At 35.2% G+C, this 20,116-nt stretch overlaps 2 protein-coding genes across 3 annotated transcripts; one reads left to right on the forward strand and one right to left on the reverse strand.

Moving 5' to 3' along the window:
* Positions 1–3,783: 3,783 nt before the first annotated feature.
* On the reverse strand, positions 3,784–11,520 carry LOC111001365 (serine/arginine repetitive matrix protein 1). 2 transcript variants are annotated; one of them, XM_022271246.2, is made up of 19 exons: positions 11,490–11,520; positions 11,109–11,298; positions 10,841–10,981; positions 10,055–10,112; positions 9,881–9,967; positions 9,672–9,766; positions 9,158–9,575; positions 8,492–8,566; positions 7,691–7,796; positions 7,481–7,603; positions 7,228–7,390; positions 7,007–7,125; positions 6,664–6,851; positions 6,423–6,585; positions 6,205–6,323; positions 6,011–6,093; positions 5,339–5,407; positions 4,856–5,242; positions 3,784–4,297 (listed from the first exon to the last, which is right to left on the reverse strand). In XM_022271246.2, exons 1-19 carry the CDS (start codon positions 11,498–11,500, stop codon positions 4,166–4,168), a joined length of 2,727 nt encoding a protein of 908 aa, XP_022126938.2. In that variant the 5' UTR covers positions 11,501–11,520; the 3' UTR covers positions 3,784–4,165. The 2 variants fall into 2 exon arrangements, with proteins under 2 accessions (XP_022126938.2, XP_022126939.2); XM_022271247.2 differs by lacking the exon at positions 8,492–8,566.
* A 150-nt stretch (positions 11,521–11,670) lies between these two features.
* LOC111001380 (myoneurin) lies at positions 11,671–16,246 on the forward strand. The gene is made up of 6 exons (XM_022271267.2): positions 11,671–12,474; positions 13,310–13,577; positions 13,874–13,983; positions 14,894–15,021; positions 15,233–15,320; positions 16,131–16,246. Exons 1-6 carry the CDS (start codon positions 11,937–11,939, stop codon positions 16,175–16,177), a joined length of 1,179 nt encoding a protein of 392 aa, XP_022126959.2. The 5' UTR covers positions 11,671–11,936; the 3' UTR covers positions 16,178–16,246.
* Positions 16,247–20,116: the final 3,870 nt, after the last annotated feature.

Below are 20,116 nucleotides of genomic sequence, written 5' to 3' on the forward strand. Positions count from 1 at the left end.
TATTACCTTGACCATCTATATTTGTGGTTTCAGTCGAAGTTGTTAACTATTAATATTGCTAAAACTTCGTACTTAATTTTTTAACCTAAAAACTATAAAATTTCACCACATCTGCCTTTAACAATAAATAATGTACCTCTAATAGAAAAGAAAAGCGAAAAATATCTTGGATTATATATTGACAATAACTTAACATGGACAACGCACATAAATCATTTAATAACTAAATTATCTTCTCTATGAGGTTCCCTTAGACATATATTTCGGAGCCTTCCTCATAAAGTCCGTCTTCTTATTTATAATTCTTTGGCTAAATCACACCTTCTTTACCTGATTGAAATTTGGGGAGCTGCGACTAAAACTAACATATCAAATCTTCAAATTGCTCAAAATAAAGTTATTAAATTGCTTTTTCATTACCCATACTTAACTTCCACACAAACAATCTATACAGAAACAAAACTGATGAATATAAAACAATTATTTCAATACAATACCAGCTTATTAATCTATAAAATTTTAAATGACTACATACACACTAACATTACATTCACTAAAATAAATTAAATTCAAAAGCGCAGTTCACGACGCCCTCATAATTTAATTCTACCTAAGTATAGAACCAATTACGGCAAAAAAAACATTGAGCGTTGGGGTTTACTGCGGTATAATAGACTCCCAAAAAAATTTAAAAAGTGCAGGCAGCCTAGCAATATTTAAATTAAGATTCAAAGACCATCTATTGAGTGGTCCCAATCTACGGAAATGAAAGTTCATCCAAGTTCTACCAAGTGTCTTTTTTTTTCAAATTGTAACGTTAGCATATATAAGTGTTCTCATGTAAGTGACTAATGTCTTTTATGAGAATAAATGTCTTTAAACCTAATGTTATTGCTTTTGGCGGCGTCCAAGCGTCGGGTTGTCTCTCTCCCTAAAATATGGCGAATGGTTCGGTGGCTGGCCATCCCATACTCATAAACGGATGCTACTTGTGGTGACTGGTCGTACTTGAATTCGTGTGCTGATGTTAGTTATTTTGACTATGTATTTGCATGTTGTTCCCACGAGAATGTAAGTGCGTGCTCCTATTTCGCTATGCCCCTTGCTGATAGAGGATCTTTGACAAATCTCTGTTTTTAATTTCAATTATTATTCTTTTTTACTCAAGATGTCATATGGAAAAACTTTTCGATTAAAGAGTGGCGGAGGGTTTTATGGCCAGTTCTTCTCTTCCGTTTCTCCGTTTCCATTGATTTGAGAACTGGCAGTAAATAGAATAAATATTTTAGACGTTTATAAGTACATTATGTTACCTGTGATGAAAAGTGGATCCGGTACGATAATCGGAAGCGATCATCGCAATGGCTCAGCCCAGCCAAACCAGTAAAATCGTACCTCAAAAGACAGTTAACTCCAAATAAGCAAATTTCTTCGCCCTATTTTTTTTAAATTTGGATTAGTTCTTGCATGTTAACAAATTTAACTCTGATGGGACAGTTTCAAAACCTTCTTCTTCTTCTACCTACGAGCCTTCAAGAGCGTACAAATACTTAAAAGGCTGGCAACGCACTCGCGAGCCGTCTAGCATCGAGTGTCCATGGGCGGCGGTATATCCTAAAATCACGTGAGCCTCCTGTCTATTTGCCCCTGTTCTATTATTGGCAAAAGTGCTTAGATAGCGATGGTAAGTATACATACTTTGATTAATTAAATATTCTATTTAAAAAAATTGCTTGTTGTTTCTCCCATACAAAACGACATTTAACAAGGACCTAATAGTTAAATAAAAGACGAAGTTGATTAAAAAAGGTTTATTTAAAAATCAGTCTTTTGAAACCACAAAATCAGCGAAATATTTCGTTAATTTTGATCGCATTTGTACTTACACTAAACCATAACAACATAACTTTTAATATCGACGTTTTTATTCAGACGAAAGTTATACAGTATATAACAATAAATAAAAATGCAACATCTTTTAAACTCGTGGTGCTTTATTTGAGATCCGAAAGTAAAAAAAAATAACAATTATCTTACACATATTTATTTGAGAAAACTTAAACTAGGTTTAGTTGTTTTGCGTTCACTGGCTACTAACAAAAAATGTCAGTTAAATATGACATTACTACACAATGTAAAATATCAGTAGCAGCACGTCGTACTAACTAATAAAAGGGTATGTTATATTATAATCTACTTATAAGAGAACAAACTAGTCGTTCAGCAATCTCAGATAGCTTTAACACAATTCTAGTTTTGATGTTTAAATAAAAATTATACTACGTATAATTGTTTTCCACAAGAAGCAACAATACGTAACACGCTTAAAAGGAAAACTTCGGTGATTTTGTCGAGACGTATACGACACGATAATGTCAGCCTCTGACAGCACTAATCATTCATCACTCATTTGGTAAAGTTTGATAGTTCAATACACGAATATGCGCCTTAAAACATTCTGTTTACTTAAAAATACGCTTCATACCATTCATTTATTCGCTTATACAAATGGAGGCGCTCCAGATTTTACATTTTTCAGACACGTAGATACATAGATTTAGCTTTGGGAGCGTTCAAGTATTACGTCACGCAATTTTTAGAGATTCTTATTCCCCCCCCCCCCCCCCCCCCATGTAACGCGCCTTAATGTTTTTCTGTACCGAATAGTAAAACGTTTCGTTACCACTCAGTGACTCATTAAAGCTACAAAATTGCCATTTAAGTGGTGTAAAGTATCGGAATAATATTGGACGCACAATTCAATCTGCCCCCCGCATCGTAACGTTTTACCCCCCCCCCCCCCCAAAATTCGTTACGTAATACTTGAGGGAGCATCCTTCGGTGAAAAATATACAGATTTTAGCCCGTTTCAGAACCGGCATTTTCTAAGTTTTACACGTTGACACATGAAACACGTACATCGTGTACGTGTTTCACGAAAGACGTCGACATAATATGTTCGTAAATATTTCAGTAATTATACATTACAAAGATTAACAATTTAAAAGTTTTCCTACTTTTGTCGTTTGAAGGAATTACGCTGAAAGCTTTTAGCCATAACTAAATATATCTCCATTCATCATTGTCATCGTTTCTCACAATTAGTGTTTACAGTATGTACTCTAATAGTGTACGTAGGCTAGGTCATCGTTAAATTGATAACAATATATCTCGCGGTATTGTGATCCGTAACATCATTCATCATACATAATTAGATTAGAATTCGAAGACAGACTAATGCAATTTACACATGGTATAAGTGACACCCTTTCAAAACAAATTTTTATAATTAATCATATGTAAATTAGACTTTTTCACTATATAAAGGTGAAATCTCAGATAAATCTTTTCTTGAATTTTTATATTTTAATGTTTAATTTTAATGTTGAAAACCAAAATAATGAAAGTTTGAAATTCGATGAAATGAAAAAGCTACAGTTAAAAGAGACGTTAATTCATAAGATTAAACTTTTATTTAAGTGTAGTAAGAAAAGTTCACTTCAAAAAGTTTCTATGATTAAGGACATGTTAATAAAATTGATGAATTTCATCTAATTTTATAATTGAACTACTGACTTGACTGATTTATTTATTTTTTACACATCTATTTTTTTATTCAGAAATTAATTAGAAAATAAACACACTTATTTAAAATGCTTCTTATCTTGTTTCCTTCCACGGTAAATCTTATGAATTTACATTTCTGTCTCTTTTTCCGTTGCATCCGGTTTGAAATTGGACTTATCTAAAGAAGTAAAACTTCAAAGAACAGTTTTTCCAAAGTTTACATCGAGAAAGATAGATAGAGAGACAATGAGCTAATTTACAATTTAATGATGATTTATAAAGTGTAACGGCAATTAAACACGTGGAAAACACGTCTCATTTTCTTCTTAAGTTCAAACTAAACGGATACAAATGCAAATGATTACTATCAAAACATGAATCGTATTCCCAAAGCAGACCTCACACACTAGAAACTTTCTAGATTTATGAATGAAATAGAACTAAAAATACAATTTCGCTTTATACATGTAAAAGTGATAGTGTACAGTGATAAACCTCATTTAGCTCCATTTCTTGTGAATAAGCGAATCGGCTAAAAACATTTATGTACGTTAGGAATCTTTGAAGATTTATTCAAGAAGAGTAGGAGTAGAATAGTCTATTGTAATGTAACGATCAACTGACTGGCGGAGACCATCTTATTATGGAATTTCCTCTTGAAGGTTTCCGCGGCGGCCGAAGTTTTGAAGGTGAGTTTCGCCGATCTGGTCTCCTTATCCAATATCAAACTCTGCAACATTAACCCCAAGACGTCTTCAATTCCTCTCACTGCCAACTCTCGCGAACATCTCGTCCTCATTCCGCCCCAAGAACGCTTTCATCAAACTCTATTCTATTCTATTGTCCGTAGAAGACATTCAGTATTTACAGGTTCAGAAATATCGCGAGGGCAGCGATAAACATCAGAATCTTTCTTATTTATGACTTATAATACATAAATATAAAACATTACATACATAAGTTTATCTCGAAGGATCGTGAAGCCCTTACTAAAAGTTAAAAACATTTTCTGTTACACATACAACATAAAATCGAGTAAAATGAATTCTTAGACTAATATCACAGTTTGCATCACAATTGAAACGAGTCGCCGAAGAGTAACCGCAAGAAACTCTCTCCATACAAAAGTAGGAGTAGGAGAAGTAGGAGAGAGAGGTTAATTAACCTCTATCTCTATAACCCACAATAAAAGAGAGTCGCTCGTTTACTCTCGGGCGACCGTGGCCTACCTAACGAAGCCGAGTGAAGAGGAAAGAGGCACCTCGAAGCGCCCCAAAGGGTCAGTTACCTGCACGTGATCGCCGGCCAACGTCTTCAGGCGCGTGTCGGTGATGCCGTGCGGCAGATTCCTGACGGCGGCCGTCGATCCCGTCTTCTGCTGCAGGTTCTCCTCGTCGGAGCCGCTCTCGTACTCCACCTTCGGCTCGTCGTCCCTCTCGACGGCCCCGACGGTCCCGACGACCCTCCTGACGTCACGGGCCCTCTTCCTGCCGTCGATCTTGTCCGAGCCGACGGCGGTCTTGAACGCCCGGTTGAAGATGCCCGGGTTGGGCTTCGTGGGGTCCGTCTTTTCGATGCGCGAGAAGACAGATTTGTCCCTCTCCGCCGTTTTCCTCTGCAGTATGACGCGACGATTGCTGAACTTCTGGGAGACGTCTTCGTCGGCTCTTTCGACCTGAAATTATTTTATGGTTTTCTAAATCGGTCACGAGACGAGGGCTACACTCGAGAGAGTCGAGAGAGAGAGAAGAGAGAGTAGAGATAAAGATACCTTTTTAGTTTCAAACACGATTCGTTGTCTGGACTTGACGGAGGCGTTTTCGAGCTGCTGCCGTTTCACCTTTGAACAAAGAAACCACGAATAAAAAAAATAAAAAAACATGTGTGTAATTCACACGTGGTAGAAGTGAAACCTTCAAACACAAAAATTTTATAATTAATCATATATAAATTAGACTTTTTTCACTATCTAAATGTAATAAACTTTTCTTTAAAACCGTATATTTTAATGATAAATTGTAATTTATAGATTTAATATCAATCTTTAATTTGGCAAAATCTAAAATATCGAAAGCTTGACATTCGATAAAATTAAAAAGCGGCAGTAAAAAGAGTCTGTATAATGCCTCCTATCTCATTTTCTCCCACGTTAAATCATATGATGAATTGATGTTTCTGTCTCTCTTTACCGCTGCATCCGGTTTGAAATCACGACGATTTTAAAGAAGTTTATCTATCTCATTTTCTCCCACGTTAAATCATATGAATTAATGTTTCTGTCTCTTTTTACTGTCGCTTTTCCGTTGCATCCGGTTTGAAATCACAACGATTCTAAAGAAGTTTCACTTCAAAAACTTTACTCATTCACTTTAATAGTAGATTGACATATATTTCTTTGTTATGTGGGTAATTTTAGTTAGGGTGGGGTAATCAATAATCTCACCTTTTCCTTATCGAGAGGCTTCTCGTTACTCTCGACGACTTTAGTGGAGCTCGACACTGTTGTGCGGCGAAGAGGCGATTTCTCTGAAAAAGGATTTTCTATGAAAATACGAATCGGATTAGGGCCTTTTAAACCCAGCGTTAATATATAAAATTATAAAGACCGAAGCGAGTTAAAGTTAAATGAATACAGACCTTTCCTTCTTGCCTCCTCGTCGGCAGTGAATATGATTTTTTGTCTGCTGGGAGGCTTCTTCTCGCTCCTGGGCGGCAACTTGGTGCGCAGGTCGCTTTGGGGTTTGCTCGACTCCACCCTGGAAGAATAATCGTCCCGAATGCGTTAAACTTAAAGAGGAACGGCAGAAAAGTAGGGGACCCGAATGCCGGTGCAGTGCGGAGCACTCTCCTCCTACCTCTTGTCGTCGTCCTCGGGGCGAGCGGAGTCCTCGTCATCGGAGAGGATCCCGTCGATGTCCCCGAGGATGAGGTCGAGGTCGTCGTCGCTGTCTCCGCGGGTCACGGGAGGCGGCAGCGGGGGCGTCAGGGGCGAGGGGCCGCGGGGAGGAGTCAGAGCCTCTGCGGATCGAAACGTTTATCGGTGAGAAGTAGACTTCGATGACAAAATAAAACAATAGTTAGTCGTATTCGACTCACCACAAGTAGAATTAACCTCGACTTCGTCCCTCAGAGGGGACGTCTTCTCTTTTCTTTCTATCTCTTTCTCCTCTCGTTCGGGACTCTTCTTGGTAGTATCCGGTTTCACCTCTTCTTCGCGAGTGCTGGATGGATTTTCTTTCGTTTCTACTTTAGGTTCTTCCTTCTTATCTTGTTTCTCGCGTTCCCTAAGTTTTAGAAAAGAAAATTATTTATACTCGATTAGACGATTCCCGGATAGACCAAAATGTGCCGAATGACTTCACTATTTAATGCGCATTTGTGATGCAGTTAATAAGTTTTAAGATTACCGAATAGTCAAGAGGACATAACTGACACTAACTTATCCTGCAACTGCTTCTGTAGTGCGACTGCATTCTTTCTCCTTCTCACTTCTTTTGCTCTTAGAACTCTCTCTCTCATCGACTCTTGTTCGCGAACTCTTCTTCTGTATTCACTGTCCTGAAATAATAAAAATATTTAAGTTACTCAATCTATGTCCATCAGTTTTTTCAATATCAAGTTTATTGTTTTATTAGAAATCAATATCTTTGGAAAAGTCACCTCATCGTCCTGGGGTCTCGGTCTGCGTTCATCCCGCTTTTCCCGATCCCTGAGATCCCTCGTATCCCGAACGTCTCGAGAGTCCCGGACGTCACGGGGTTCCCGAGAATCTCTGGGGAGGGGGGACGGAGAGCGGGATCGACGCGGAGACGGAGTCCTCATGCTGAATATAAATTATTAAATTTTAGTAAAGCTCACGAAATGCTAGACAACTAGAGTAACGTGGAACGAAGCAAGAAAAGCAAATAGCTACCGTCTCCGTAGACCGGCCCTATTTGCGTGAATGAACTCCTCCTGCTTGCGCAAGAGTTCGTCCTCACTTCTTCTGCTGCGCGCCAACTCGTTCTCTATCTCTATAGTTGTGTTTTCGATGAATCTGAAACGATCACAATTTAATTAGATTTAATGTACATTTATATATGTATATGCCAAATGACCGTCGCGCGAGGAACGAGTGGAATACCTCTGCGGAGATCGCCTGGCCAAGTTGCGAGTGGCGGCTCTGGCCAAAGCGCTGCGTTGTTCGGCGATAAACCTTTCCGCGGCGTCGTCAATGTCCTTTATTGGACCTGAAATAGAACAAACATTGTTCGTAGTGTGGATGTGTGACGTAAGTGTCTTTGAACTAGGATGTGCAGACCCAAATAAAAATAAATACAATCATACAAAAACAACCAAACACATGCTTCTGTCTACAAATATGCAAAAGAAAACAAGATTTTTTTTTTTATTGCATTATGTGAGGGGTGCTACGAATATTTGGCAACAAACATCTATCAAATAGACACTTCCATAAGCAACTCCTACCCATTAACTGATTCCAATCATGCACTTACTGGACGTAAGGGCCAACTGAATAGATCACATCTGACAGATTTTAATTTGCCAATTGCTCAACTTTTTTCAATTCCGATTACATATTTAACGTAATAATTATAATAGCAGGTAAGTTTACTTTTTAATTGCACCGATAAACTACTCTGAGCCATTTTTGCACCTTTTATTATTAAACGTTAAAAAACTAATTCGATGATGACATGAAATAGAATATTTCTCCGTAATTATTCAACTGAATAAATGCTATCTTTTATTTTTTTCTAAAACTGAAATATTTAAATTGCAGTTGGACGCAATTTTTTTATAATAATTAAATATTTTCGATTATTCGATTCACATATATCTGAAGATGGCATCGACTCATCAACTGAAACTGAGAGATGTCAAACACAATGTATTAAATTGGCCCCACTGTAAAGAAAATTACCGAATTTCTGTTCCAGAGATGGAGCGATCGGCGGAGGCGACTTTTGTATGCGCGTCGGTATGTACGCTGGCAACCCTATTACAAAACTGGCATTAGTGTTGCTATTTCAGTCAAACGTTTATATTTCGATTTTTTTTATTTTACTATAAGAGATATTTTTTTTTTAATTCAAAAGACCACGGCATTGACGAGAACAGCTGTGAACTGTTCATTTAAGGACGCACAAAAATGTAATGTATACTGAATGTCAATTTATGGGAACGTTCAAGTATTGCGTAAGTTATTTTTGAATTATAGGTTATTGTTAATATTATCAATCAAATCAAATCAATCAATCAAAATTTATTTGTTCAGTTTAGATGCGACTTAAGGCATGCTTATGAATGTCAAAAACGTTTACAAAATTCGCGAAAGAGCAAAACTACGCCATCCGTTCGCAAGACTACCAGGAGGTCTTGTTCTGAGAAGAACGGGCAAGAAACTCGGCAAGTTATTTTCGACTTTCCGATACTTTACACCACATAAATGGCAACTATAAGGAGTCATAAGCACCTGAGGGGTAACGTTTGACTACTTGGTACACAAGAACAAGGGGCAAATTGCGTCAAGTAATACTTGAACGATCCCTAATCCAAATACTACAAAGCTAAACATATTTAAAATTACCTTCAACTGGTGGCTGGAAATTTCCCTTGAAGTGTGGATTAATCAACACTTTCTTCCCTGTCAATCCTGGCAAATTCGGTGGCAAAACTGGCAGCATTCTCACTTCGGGCTCTAAGCTTTTAGCCGGCAACCCCGGTAAGGGTTGGCGAATCGTCACTTGGGGGATATTATTGTGTGGAATTATTTCTCTCGAAGGGCCAAATGGAAACATGGGCCTCTCGAACGGTTGATTTGGGATGAAATTGGGTCTCTCTTCAGGGCGAAAAGGAAACCTTTGAAAATGGGGAAAATTCTCCCGAGGCTCTGGTAATATTTGCCTTTCGGGAAGTAAGTCGGGACGACTGTCTAATTCTGGGCGAATATGCGGTGGACTTACGCGTTGAGGCGGTGGGAAAGAGGGACGAGGGCCAAAGTTTCCCTGAAAATAATTTATTTAAGATTTATACTAGTCTCCTTGACTCATTAACTTTTGAATATAAAAAGGCATGAGAATCAATAATCATTGCAAACTCACCCGGTAGTGCGCATTGTGTCGCCGGTAAGGATGGTTATGTCGGTAGTGCGGTGCCCGCCAGGAGTTATTACGACCGCGGGGAACAAACACATTATCTGAAAATAAATCAATAATTAGCTACATTTTCTTTTTTTCCCTTTTCCATAAATTTTTTACAAAATAATATGTCCTGAGCATAGTATGACCTCAGATTTACAAAGAGATCTTACCAAGGGAGTCTGGTATATTTCTGACTTGTGGTGTCCGAGCACCCACCGGTCTCTCTGATATAAATCTCTCTCTACTGGTTTCTATACCTGAAAAAATTTAATAAAAACAATCAACTCTACATTAATTCTGAATTCAGAATAAGAAACTCTTTCCCAAAAAAAGATTGTACTAACTTGCAGCTGGTGAAATTTCTGATGGCACAATTTGTGGAGATTCAATCGGTGCCGCTGGCTGAAATTAAAATTTTATTTTCACAAAATCATGTAATCATTGTCCAGATTAAAGTATCAATATCTCTAAAATAAATGATATATTACCTTTTACACAAAATATTATTAAAGAATAATAAAATGAGATATCAACAAATAAATAAATCATTGCACTGGTAGGTCTGGTTAAATGTTTAAATCACAAAACCAACTGTATGCATTAATAACTGTAGGTAATACTCATTACCATTAAATAAATATGTTTGTGTCAAAAGGTTGGTGGGGAAATCAAATCATACAAGAACAATCATTATTCCATATTATATAGATTCAATTGTGTGCTTAGTAAACAACAAAAGATACAGTTCTTCTTTAAAAGTTTAAAGAAGAATATTTTAAAATTACCTCAAAATAAATTTGAGATAGGAATAATACTTGAACCTTTAAGTTTTTATAATCATGATATTAATCCATTTACAAATGCATAAATATGGTTTTTGTCAAAGGCATACAAATTCAATTTTGAACAAAATCTCCACAAATACAAATTTACAATTAATTTGGTTATATGTTAACATTTAAGTTAACCAAGAGGGATTTTAAATTAATGTTGGTGAAACCACATTAAACTAACCACCGAAAACATACAAAAAATAACAGAAAACACACAAACACATAACGCAGGTATGATATGATCATTTTCATTCAAAATAGAATTTATACAAATAGTATAGGATTATAGCTACTTACAATAGCGGGTGGTACGGCATGTTCAGCTTCGTATGATGGTTCATAGGGAGCATATGTACAATGATCAGCTCTTGAACCAGGTATTTCAACTGTAATGTTTGGTACCACACACTCAGTCTCTGGTGTTGTATAAGCAGCTGGCTATAAAAAGAAGAATTCAGCTGATGTTTATAATATACCAAAACAAATCAATCAACCACATCAAAGCAGACCAGTACAAGATTATAATTAAAGAGAACTCGAGAATAGACAGACGAACAAGACTGACCGGCGTATATTGAACATTGGTTTCATTATAATCAGCAGGCACACTAGTACGCTCACGATATGGTCCACCAGAGGGTACGTTTTGAGAATTCCCTTCGTAGTCATCAGCTAGCAACTGTTCCTCCTCTTCGTTTCCGAGATTATAATCCGCAAGGCTGTGATCACCTAAATCTTCACCTAATATGTCTTCGCTGAAAGAAAAAGCTTTCTTTAGGACACATGGATGTATGACATATTTATCGATTATGTTGTAATTTATGATTCACAGGCATAATTAATGTAAATTTGTAAGAACACAAATATATAAATTTAGATTTCAAAACTGTCATAAAGGGGAAGTTAAATACAATATATAAAATTAATTAATTATAAAAGTACTAACTTATCCGACATGTTGTCAAAATACTTTTTAGGAATAGAGAATAGACTAAATAGAGAGTAGAACAAAGATTCAAGATACTTTTTATATTACGGAATCATAGACTAATTAGATATATGTATTCTGTGGTTGTAACTCATAAAATTGTAAATAATATCAACTAAAATTGTATATTTATTTTTTATTGTCTACAGTCTACACTCAACAATCTTTTTATTGAATAGTGAATACTGGACTGCGATTGAAATAAAACTTATGAAAACAAAAAACAGGAAGAAAATATTAATTCTAAAAATATTAACTTAACTTTTTTAACGTTTATAATACCGAGGTAAATATTAATATTTACCTCGACGTTTATCAGAATCTTGACTGCAAAGTATAACCTCTAAGAGTAAACTAACTTTTACATTATTTTTTATTGAACTTACAAGTTACATTTCGTACACGATGTCTGAATCTGAAATGGATATGGACTGTGAAATAGAATGCCTAGATGAAGACGTTGAAATTATCCAGCAATACGTTCTAAAATTAGACGATTCTAAGGAATTCGTTAAAATTAAAGAAGAACCTTTAGAGTCATCGTCACTTCTAGAAGAAAAACCTGACAAGAGCATTAAAAAGAAAATAAAGAAGGAGGAGGAAGATTCCGACTATGATCCGTCAGAAGAATATCGTCAACGTTTCAAAAGAAAAATGCGACCATCTCGTCCAATTTTTAAAAGAGAAAATGAAAGAACTTCTAAATACGATTTGAAAATTAGGCGACAATTAGACATAAGAATTCCTGATTACGAAGATCCCTTGTGCTTGCCAGTTCGTGCGTGGAATCGGGAGGATGGAGACCTTAAAAAGTTGAGAAATTGGAACAATTTGTGTTTGAAACATATGAAATTGTATGATTCACCTTTGCGACCAGACACAAAGGACGCTGTATCGTCTACAAGGACGATTGTTTTGAGGAATTCAAATGCCAGACAGACTGGTGAGTTTCAAATAGCTTTAATTTTAGCTCGTGTTTTACCACAGAGTTATCACGTAGTTAAAAGTAAATTAATTAATAAAGCTCTTTATAAATTTAATGAATACTTAAATGATCCTATTCCTTAGGATTGATTTGCTCCAGTTCAAACAATTTGTATTAAGAACTTGGAGATTGAAAAGAGTACCGGAAAGTTTATTGCCTGCTCTACACCCTTAACTTGAAAACTGGTAGTTAATGTAAATTACAATTATTTCATTTTTTTTTGACGTTCATAAGTGTACATGTTTACCTATATGAATAAAGATATTTTGATTGATTGATACCATGCCTCCTGCTGATTGAGGACAAATCTTTGTTTTTAATTTATTTTATTAATCTTTGTGTGGAAAGTGGAAAGAATTTGAGGAGGCCTTTGCCGAAAGGCACACTGTTATTAGGGACATTCTATAATTTTAATGTACATATATATATAGTAACTTTAACAGTAATAAAGGCTATTTTATTTATTTATTTTTTTATAATCTTTATTACATAAGATTTTATATAGAACATGGTGCAATGGTTGCAGCTGCTTACAAACTTTGTGTAAAAGAAAACACTTGGCATTTAAAAAAAAAGTGGTAGAGAGTTTATTGCCAGATCTTCTCTTCTGTTCTATGCCCTTGATTTGAGAACCAGCAATAAATGTAAAATTAGAAGCATTCAATGTATATTTCTTTTTTGACAATAAGTGTAATTGTGTTACCTACATGAATAAATGACTTTGATTTTGATTTTTTAACTTTGTTATTTTGTGTATATTATGTTAAATTTTCAAATTAAATTAATTTAACAGGGAAAGTTGAAACAACTATGTGGAGCAAAATAACAGTAGAAAATGAAGATGGTATGAAAAAATCTGAAATTGTTCAAGCCATGCTTCCTAAATACAGAGAAAAAAAGTTCTTAAAATCAGTTGTACTGGGCCCTAAACAAACAAAACCAGTTAATTTCAGAGAAGAAGTCATTTTGACCAAGGAGTTTGATAAAGATGAAGAAATGCTTATTGCATATAAACCAAAATCAGTTCTCTCATGTACCTATAAAATGTTTGAAAAGGAAAGGTTGGTGTTAAACATTTAAAATGTTACATGATAACTAAGCTTATAACATGTCAATATAATTACAATTTCTATAATTACACTTCATTAATCATTCATTTATTTTCTTGCTTTTAACTCCACTTTTTCTTCTAATCTTTGCTTTAAATCAATACTTGGTTATGTCTTTAGTATATTTATTTGGGTTAGTGTTCTACTTACAAATGTTATAAATAAATTAAGTGTTTGTCTTCATTTATAATGAATTTTTTCAGACTGTTGATGGGATTTACCATTATTTTAACATTCATTGTTTTCAGTGAAGGGTCAGATGATGATTCCAAGAAGTATTTGCGTGAGTTAGTAGTCTGCAAAATGTGTTTACCTTGCTATCAGACATCATGGAGGGGTGTACATAAAGGAAATAATAGTAAGTATAAATGTTTAGAAAATTTAGTTTATATATGCACACTATTATGTAACTTTATTTATGTATTTTTAAACAACTTGTTCAAATCAAACCTATTGGTTTGCATGTATTTTTTTCTAAACACATAAAGATTTATAAAAATTACTTTAGGTACTTTAATATAACTATAAAAAAGTTGTTATTTTCTCAATAACAAATTTGAAAACAGAATGTGTCGAAACAGATAGGGAAATAGTTCTGATGTTTTATAATTATCACAATACAATGTAGGTAATTCTATAATATATTCCAAAATAAGTTTTTAATAAGCTAGTATAGCCCCTTGAGTTTTTTATATGTAATAGGAGGCAAACATACTCTCAACTCACTGATGAGAAGTCATACCGCCGCCCATGGACACTCACATTGTCAGAATGCTCGCAAGAGCATTGCCGGCTTTTAAGCATTACACGCTATTATTGCCTGCGCTTTAATTTGATAGTATTTAACTAAATGACAGTGAAATAAAAATACTAATGACGTTACGAGCTGAGGTGCTTTGCCATTATTCATACAACGATTGTACGCAGATCTTACAGCACCACTTAAGACAGCTGGACGTGACAGGCTTAGGTTCGATGTAGTTGTTCCGTCGAAGGAATTATTTAAATATTGAGACGATGATTACTATCGCAATGGCTTTGTTAAATGAAACGAGTATTTCACTGTGTTTATTATATATTTTATTGTTAACTAAAATGGCGAAAAAAGAAGTAAGTTTATACACATTACACAGAGCAAATCATAGATAGTAGATATATCATAGACAACAAGTGATGTACATATTCTGTAATTGCTGAAGGCGCCAAATTTAAAATTTATAGACTAACAGGCTTTAACGAATCTTAGCTTTAACTTAAGTTCTTTCCAGCGAACATAAAGTGCAGTATATGCGATCGTGTCTGTGTCAGCGTATATAACTTGTTATCTCACGTGCGATCTCACAACACAGAAGATGTGAAGGCGCATAAGAAAGAGATTTCGAAGTCACTCTCTGAGGTAAAAACTGTTTTCTTATTTTAATCCTTTCTTTTCTTTGAATAGTTAATTTGATTACTATATGATATGAACAATGTCAAACTCAGTTCTTTCTTGTTTTTTTGCCAGCTCAAAGCTGTTTTATAAGAATATTTATTAAGTGTACGTTTATTTTAACTAGAGTGAATATCAATTTAGCCTGAATGTTGATTTTTGCGTTTTGTGGTCGTAGGTGCTTCAATACCACTACGAGTGCCGAATTTGTCCGGAGAGATGCGACAGCATTAAGGCTTTAAAGGCGCATGTGAACACTCATAAAGGTATTCTCACAAATATTTTTAAATTATTTTTGTAAATTATATTTGTTTTATATCTTAATATATATAAATCTCGTGTCACAATGTTTGTCCTCAATGGACTCCTAAACCACTTAACCGATTATAATAAAATTCGCACACCATGTGCAGTTCGATCTAACTTGAGAGACAGGATAGATAGTAAATCTCAAATTATAGTCGCAATTTTAATTTATTGCAAATTCTTTGTTTATCATTTGATATAATTCTAACAGATGGCGCTGTGTTAAAAGTACCAACGTTTCACATAAGCTATCTACCTTTCACATCAGTTCTCCTACAGTTTCCCTTGAATAGCTTACTACTATGTAATATAACAAAAACCTTAGCCACAGCAATGCTTGGCCGAGTCTGCTTGTAATATATAAAACAAAAATAATTATACTAAGGAAAAATATTAAATATTTACAGAAGAAAATAATCATTTAATACATTTAATTAAGTAATACCTACCTAACCTACCTACCCTAAATGTATGTGCTATGCTATGTAATGCTGTGTATGTGGGGTGTCGTCATGATGTATATTTTTTGGAGTGAAACTTCATTAGGTGCATTATGGTTAAATTTTAAATACGGATAAAACGTCACAATTTTCAAATTTTTCGCTCGGATTCGTACCCGGGTCCTCTACTTAACACGCCTATAGAGGCCTCAATTCATGAACTTGACTGATTTCATTAAAATTTTATAAACTATCTTAAAAAGTAGTAGATTTTTTTTAATATCACTGCGTTATTCCGTGATTTTGATATAAAAGAGATTAACTTTACAGGTTCTGTGCCGTTCGTCTGCGAGATCGGCGACCACGTCGCTTCGTAATATGAGATATACGAAGACTTCCTTTTAGAGAGGGATTTTAATATAAACATTATAATATTTTGTACAAAACTTTGTTTTGCTTACCCTGAAATGTTGTGTCGACCCTGATGTTATAAATAAAAATTTGCTCTCGTAACGTATGACCTTGTAAGCCTCAATGCAAGATTAGAACCTTGAAACTTGATAAAAATATTAATACATAAATGTCTTGAGGAAAACGGTTGACCCTAAAGGCCCGAAATTTTTATTAAGTAGGTACACTTATAATAAAACTCTCAGCAATACTGATTACTAGTCTTAGCTAGTCGTTAATAAAAGCACGACGCATTTTTAACAAGTCGAGTTATCTCCAATTGCATTGCATCATTGTTTTCAATCACTCTCTTACGCCGTAGGCATTTTCTATAGCGTAGACAGTGTAGCGTCGGATTAAACATGATATATTTTGTTTATTTCCTTCTTTTCTCACGTAAGTATTAAAGAAATTTCATAAGAAACTACGGATTGCAGCCGATATCCAAAGCAAGATTTATATGATATAGGTATATCGTGTTTGATCGATTCAAACAATATGTACGAAAATAATAACCATAGTAACACGAGGGTTGCACGCGTTAAAATTTAATTACAATTGGGGTTGTAATTATAAGTTATGCACCCCGTGGTACCAAGGCCGACTGTTGAGTAATTACAATGACTATGTTTATATGTACTTTAAAATGAAACAGTGATTATTAATCATCAACACTAACTTAGTATACATACTCATAAATGAATTGGCATGTGGTTCCACCACACGACTTTGTTCTTTCCTTGGTTGTTTCTTCTTGATCGCACTGCTAAGGAAAACAACTCCCCACCTTAGTCTGTTTTGCAAATTAAAACAACGTGGTGTTGTTTAAGAAAGAAACGGGCATCATCAAGGGCGGATCCAGCTGTGGCGCCAGGAGGGGGTCACATAGCCGTGGTCAAGTCAAGAACTTATACGTTTGTCATCATACAAAGTTATTATATTATGTATATTTAATTAATTAAATATTGAAGATATGTAGTTACATAAAATCTGGATGGTGACAAAATATTAAAATCATTATATTCAATTAGTGGTCCACGTAAATACTGGAACCAGTTCACAATGGAGTCATGACCTCCCCTGGATCCGCTGTTGCATATCAAAATAGGTTAAATTATTTTTTTCTAATTTTCTGTCTGTCTCAGTCTGTTCTGGCATTAGTTTTACTGTGATCGAATTCAGTATGCGCTCAATGTCTGAACAGAAACGAAATGAAAAAATTAAATTTGTTTTTTTCAAAAGTTTTTTTGAAATTTGTTTGTTAGTAAATGTAAAATTAGAATCATTTTATATTTCTTTTCTTTTAAGACGTTTATAAGTGTACATTATGTTACCTACCTATATGAATAAATTATTTTTGACTTTGACTTTTCTTTAATTTAAGGACAATTTTCTATAGTAGTAATAAAATAATAAATATTATGGTACATTTAAAAACGGAAGAATAAATAAGTTTTAGTGTTAGTATATCTAATAATGGGTTTGTTTTTCTGTATGCAGTCAATAACAATCTAACGCAAGTCGTTAAAGAAGATCTGTAGTAGAGTTAGAAAATATATTATTATTCTTTATTAATATTCTTTAAGATATTTTAAGTTCTCAACAGCATTTATTAATATCGGCTCAAGGCTTTTAATTTTGATTTTACGCAATTGATATCGTGAATATTGATGGTTTACCCTTAGTCATACTAAGTATTCCGAGAATGAATTTTGGGGTTCAACAATAATCAAAAATCACCCTAAAGACGAGGTCATTCAACCCACTTAGGGTCATTGACCGCATATAAGGTAAGATTAGGAGATGACAACTCTCAAATACTATGAAATATATAATTTACCACCTTATGTCTCCTGTTGTTGACATGGTCACTTAAAAATAATTAAATCAGTGGCACTAATACCTTTTTAGGTCTGGACCTCAGGTTTATGAATTCATATGAAAGTTAATCTAATTTAAATCCAATACGTTCCAAAAAAAATCCTAATAACAATTCATAACAAGCGTCTTTTGCACAGACTAACAAACAGAATGAATACATGCATTTTTCTTTTTAGAATAATATGGTAACCAATAAATTCAGTTATCAGCGACAGACGTGCAGATCGTTTGTTTTATTGTCTTTTTATGTCTCGATATGGATCCGTCAATAATTCATCCGTCTCTGGGGCTTTTGGTTGGGGTAAGGGACGCCAAATGTTTTTGCTTCTCGCATAATTCTAATAGTGAAGGGGGTCTTGGTATGTTCCAAATTAGACATAGACATAGACATATTATTTATAACAAAGATAACACACACAACATAGCAGTAATAGAAGAGAAAAAATTAAATAAAAGATATATGTAATGAGAGGTATATTATTTTTTCCTTTTCCCATTCGGTTCGTCTCAAGCATGTACCTAATGCGTGTGTGCTGTGGCTGTAAATGGCCCTGGCTCAGGATTATGCTGAGGAGCAGAGTGTTCCACAGCGCTGGTCATATTGCCAGCGACCACATCAGCTAAATTGCGCCTCAGTCGCAAAAAAATAATAATATAAGTATTAATACTTAGTAGTAAAATTAGTACCTGTAATAATTAGATTAATTAAGTTCAAGGCCTCTGCAATGTTGTCTCAATGGTAGTATCTTAATTTTATTACTCGTTTTAACTGCATTGGTCTTGTGGTTAACAGTGGTTGCGATTTTTCTAACCAAAATATAATAATATCTTATATACCTACGAACTAAGAACCGCCTGTATCGCTCGGGCAACTGTAACACGTACCTATCATTCTGGATATTGATGAAAATCACAATAAGTTCAGTGCGTTATTGAGTTTAATACGAACAGACAGAGAGATAGACACGTCGGAGGACTTGTTTTATATAATAAAAAAACATTATCAAGCTTAACTTTTCTATACTACTCAATCAGATATTGAAGGTCTTTCGAATAGGCTTAGTTCTGCAGCGTTCGCAGTGAAAAAGATACGCGATCTTACGGATGAGAATACAGTAAAGCTCGTTTATTTCAGCTATTTTCATAATATCATGTCATATGGTGTTATTTTGTGGGGTAATGCCGCGGAAATTAATTCGATATCTTTAGTGCGAAAGCGGGCTATAAGAGCGATCTGTGGGTTGTCCCCACGGGAGTCAGCCCGAAGGAAGTTTAAGGGATTACATATTTTGACTTTGGCAAGTCCATACATTTATGAGAATATTTTATATAGATATCTTTAAACATAATAGAAGCTGGAACTCGACCATCTACGCCCTGTTTCTTCTGCATATCAATGATATGTTGCAACTTAGCAACCTTCATTGATATGCTGATAACAGCGCTGGGGATACTCTGTACAACTGGCCAGCCAGGTATTTTTCGGTCAGTCGATGAGTACCGCAACAAACTTGTGCCTGAAGTCAAAACTCTTCTACTTGGAGTCTCAGACTGGGGCAGACTTAACCTAGTCCAATTTAACCCCAAGAAGACACAAGTTTGCACGTTTTCCGCTAAAAAAACACCCTTTGTCGCTACTCCTCGTTTCGAAAACACTCTTAAAGCCACAGCCAGCATTGGAATACTTGGTGTTGGCATATTGAACGACGTTCAGTTTCGCGGTCAATTGGAGGGAAAGGAAAGGGAATTCTAAGAGCCTCTAAAAAGCTCGGTGTGCTCTGCAAGGCGAGACAGTACTTCACTCCGGGCCACCGCTTGCAACTATATAAAGCGCAAGTTCGGCCCCACATGGAGTGCTCTTCTTACCTCTGGGCGGGGGCTCCCCAGTACCAACTTCTTCCACTTGACCTTATTCAACGAATTGTCGACGACTAATCCTTCTCCGAGCGGCTGGATCCTTTGGCTTTGCGTAACGATGTGGGGTT

Source organism: Pieris rapae, chromosome 18 (genome assembly GCF_905147795.1).
Source record: "Pieris rapae chromosome 18, ilPieRapa1.1, whole genome shotgun sequence".
In the NCBI taxonomy this organism is placed as follows: Eukaryota; Metazoa; Arthropoda; class Insecta; order Lepidoptera; family Pieridae; genus Pieris; species Pieris rapae.

Coding starts and splice junctions, on each gene's coding strand:
- LOC111001365 (XM_022271246.2), bottom strand. Junction 6,852..7,006: donor CAGAAGCAGTTGCAGGATAA/GTTAGTGTCAGT, acceptor TCTAAAACTTAG/GGAACGCGAGAAACAAGATA. Junction 5,243..5,338: donor TCGTGTTTGAAACTAAAAAG/GTATCTTTATCT, acceptor AAATAATTTCAG/GTCGAAAGAGCCGACGAAGA.
- LOC111001380 (XM_022271267.2), top strand. CDS start 11,937: ATGTCTGAATCTGAAATGGATATGGACTGTGAAATAGAATGCCTAGAT. Junction 12,475..13,309: donor TTCAAATGCCAGACAGACTG/GTGAGTTTCAAA, acceptor TTAATTTAACAG/GGAAAGTTGAAACAACTATG. Junction 15,321..16,130: donor GCATGTGAACACTCATAAAG/GTATTCTCACAA, acceptor TTAACTTTACAG/GTTCTGTGCCGTTCGTCTGC.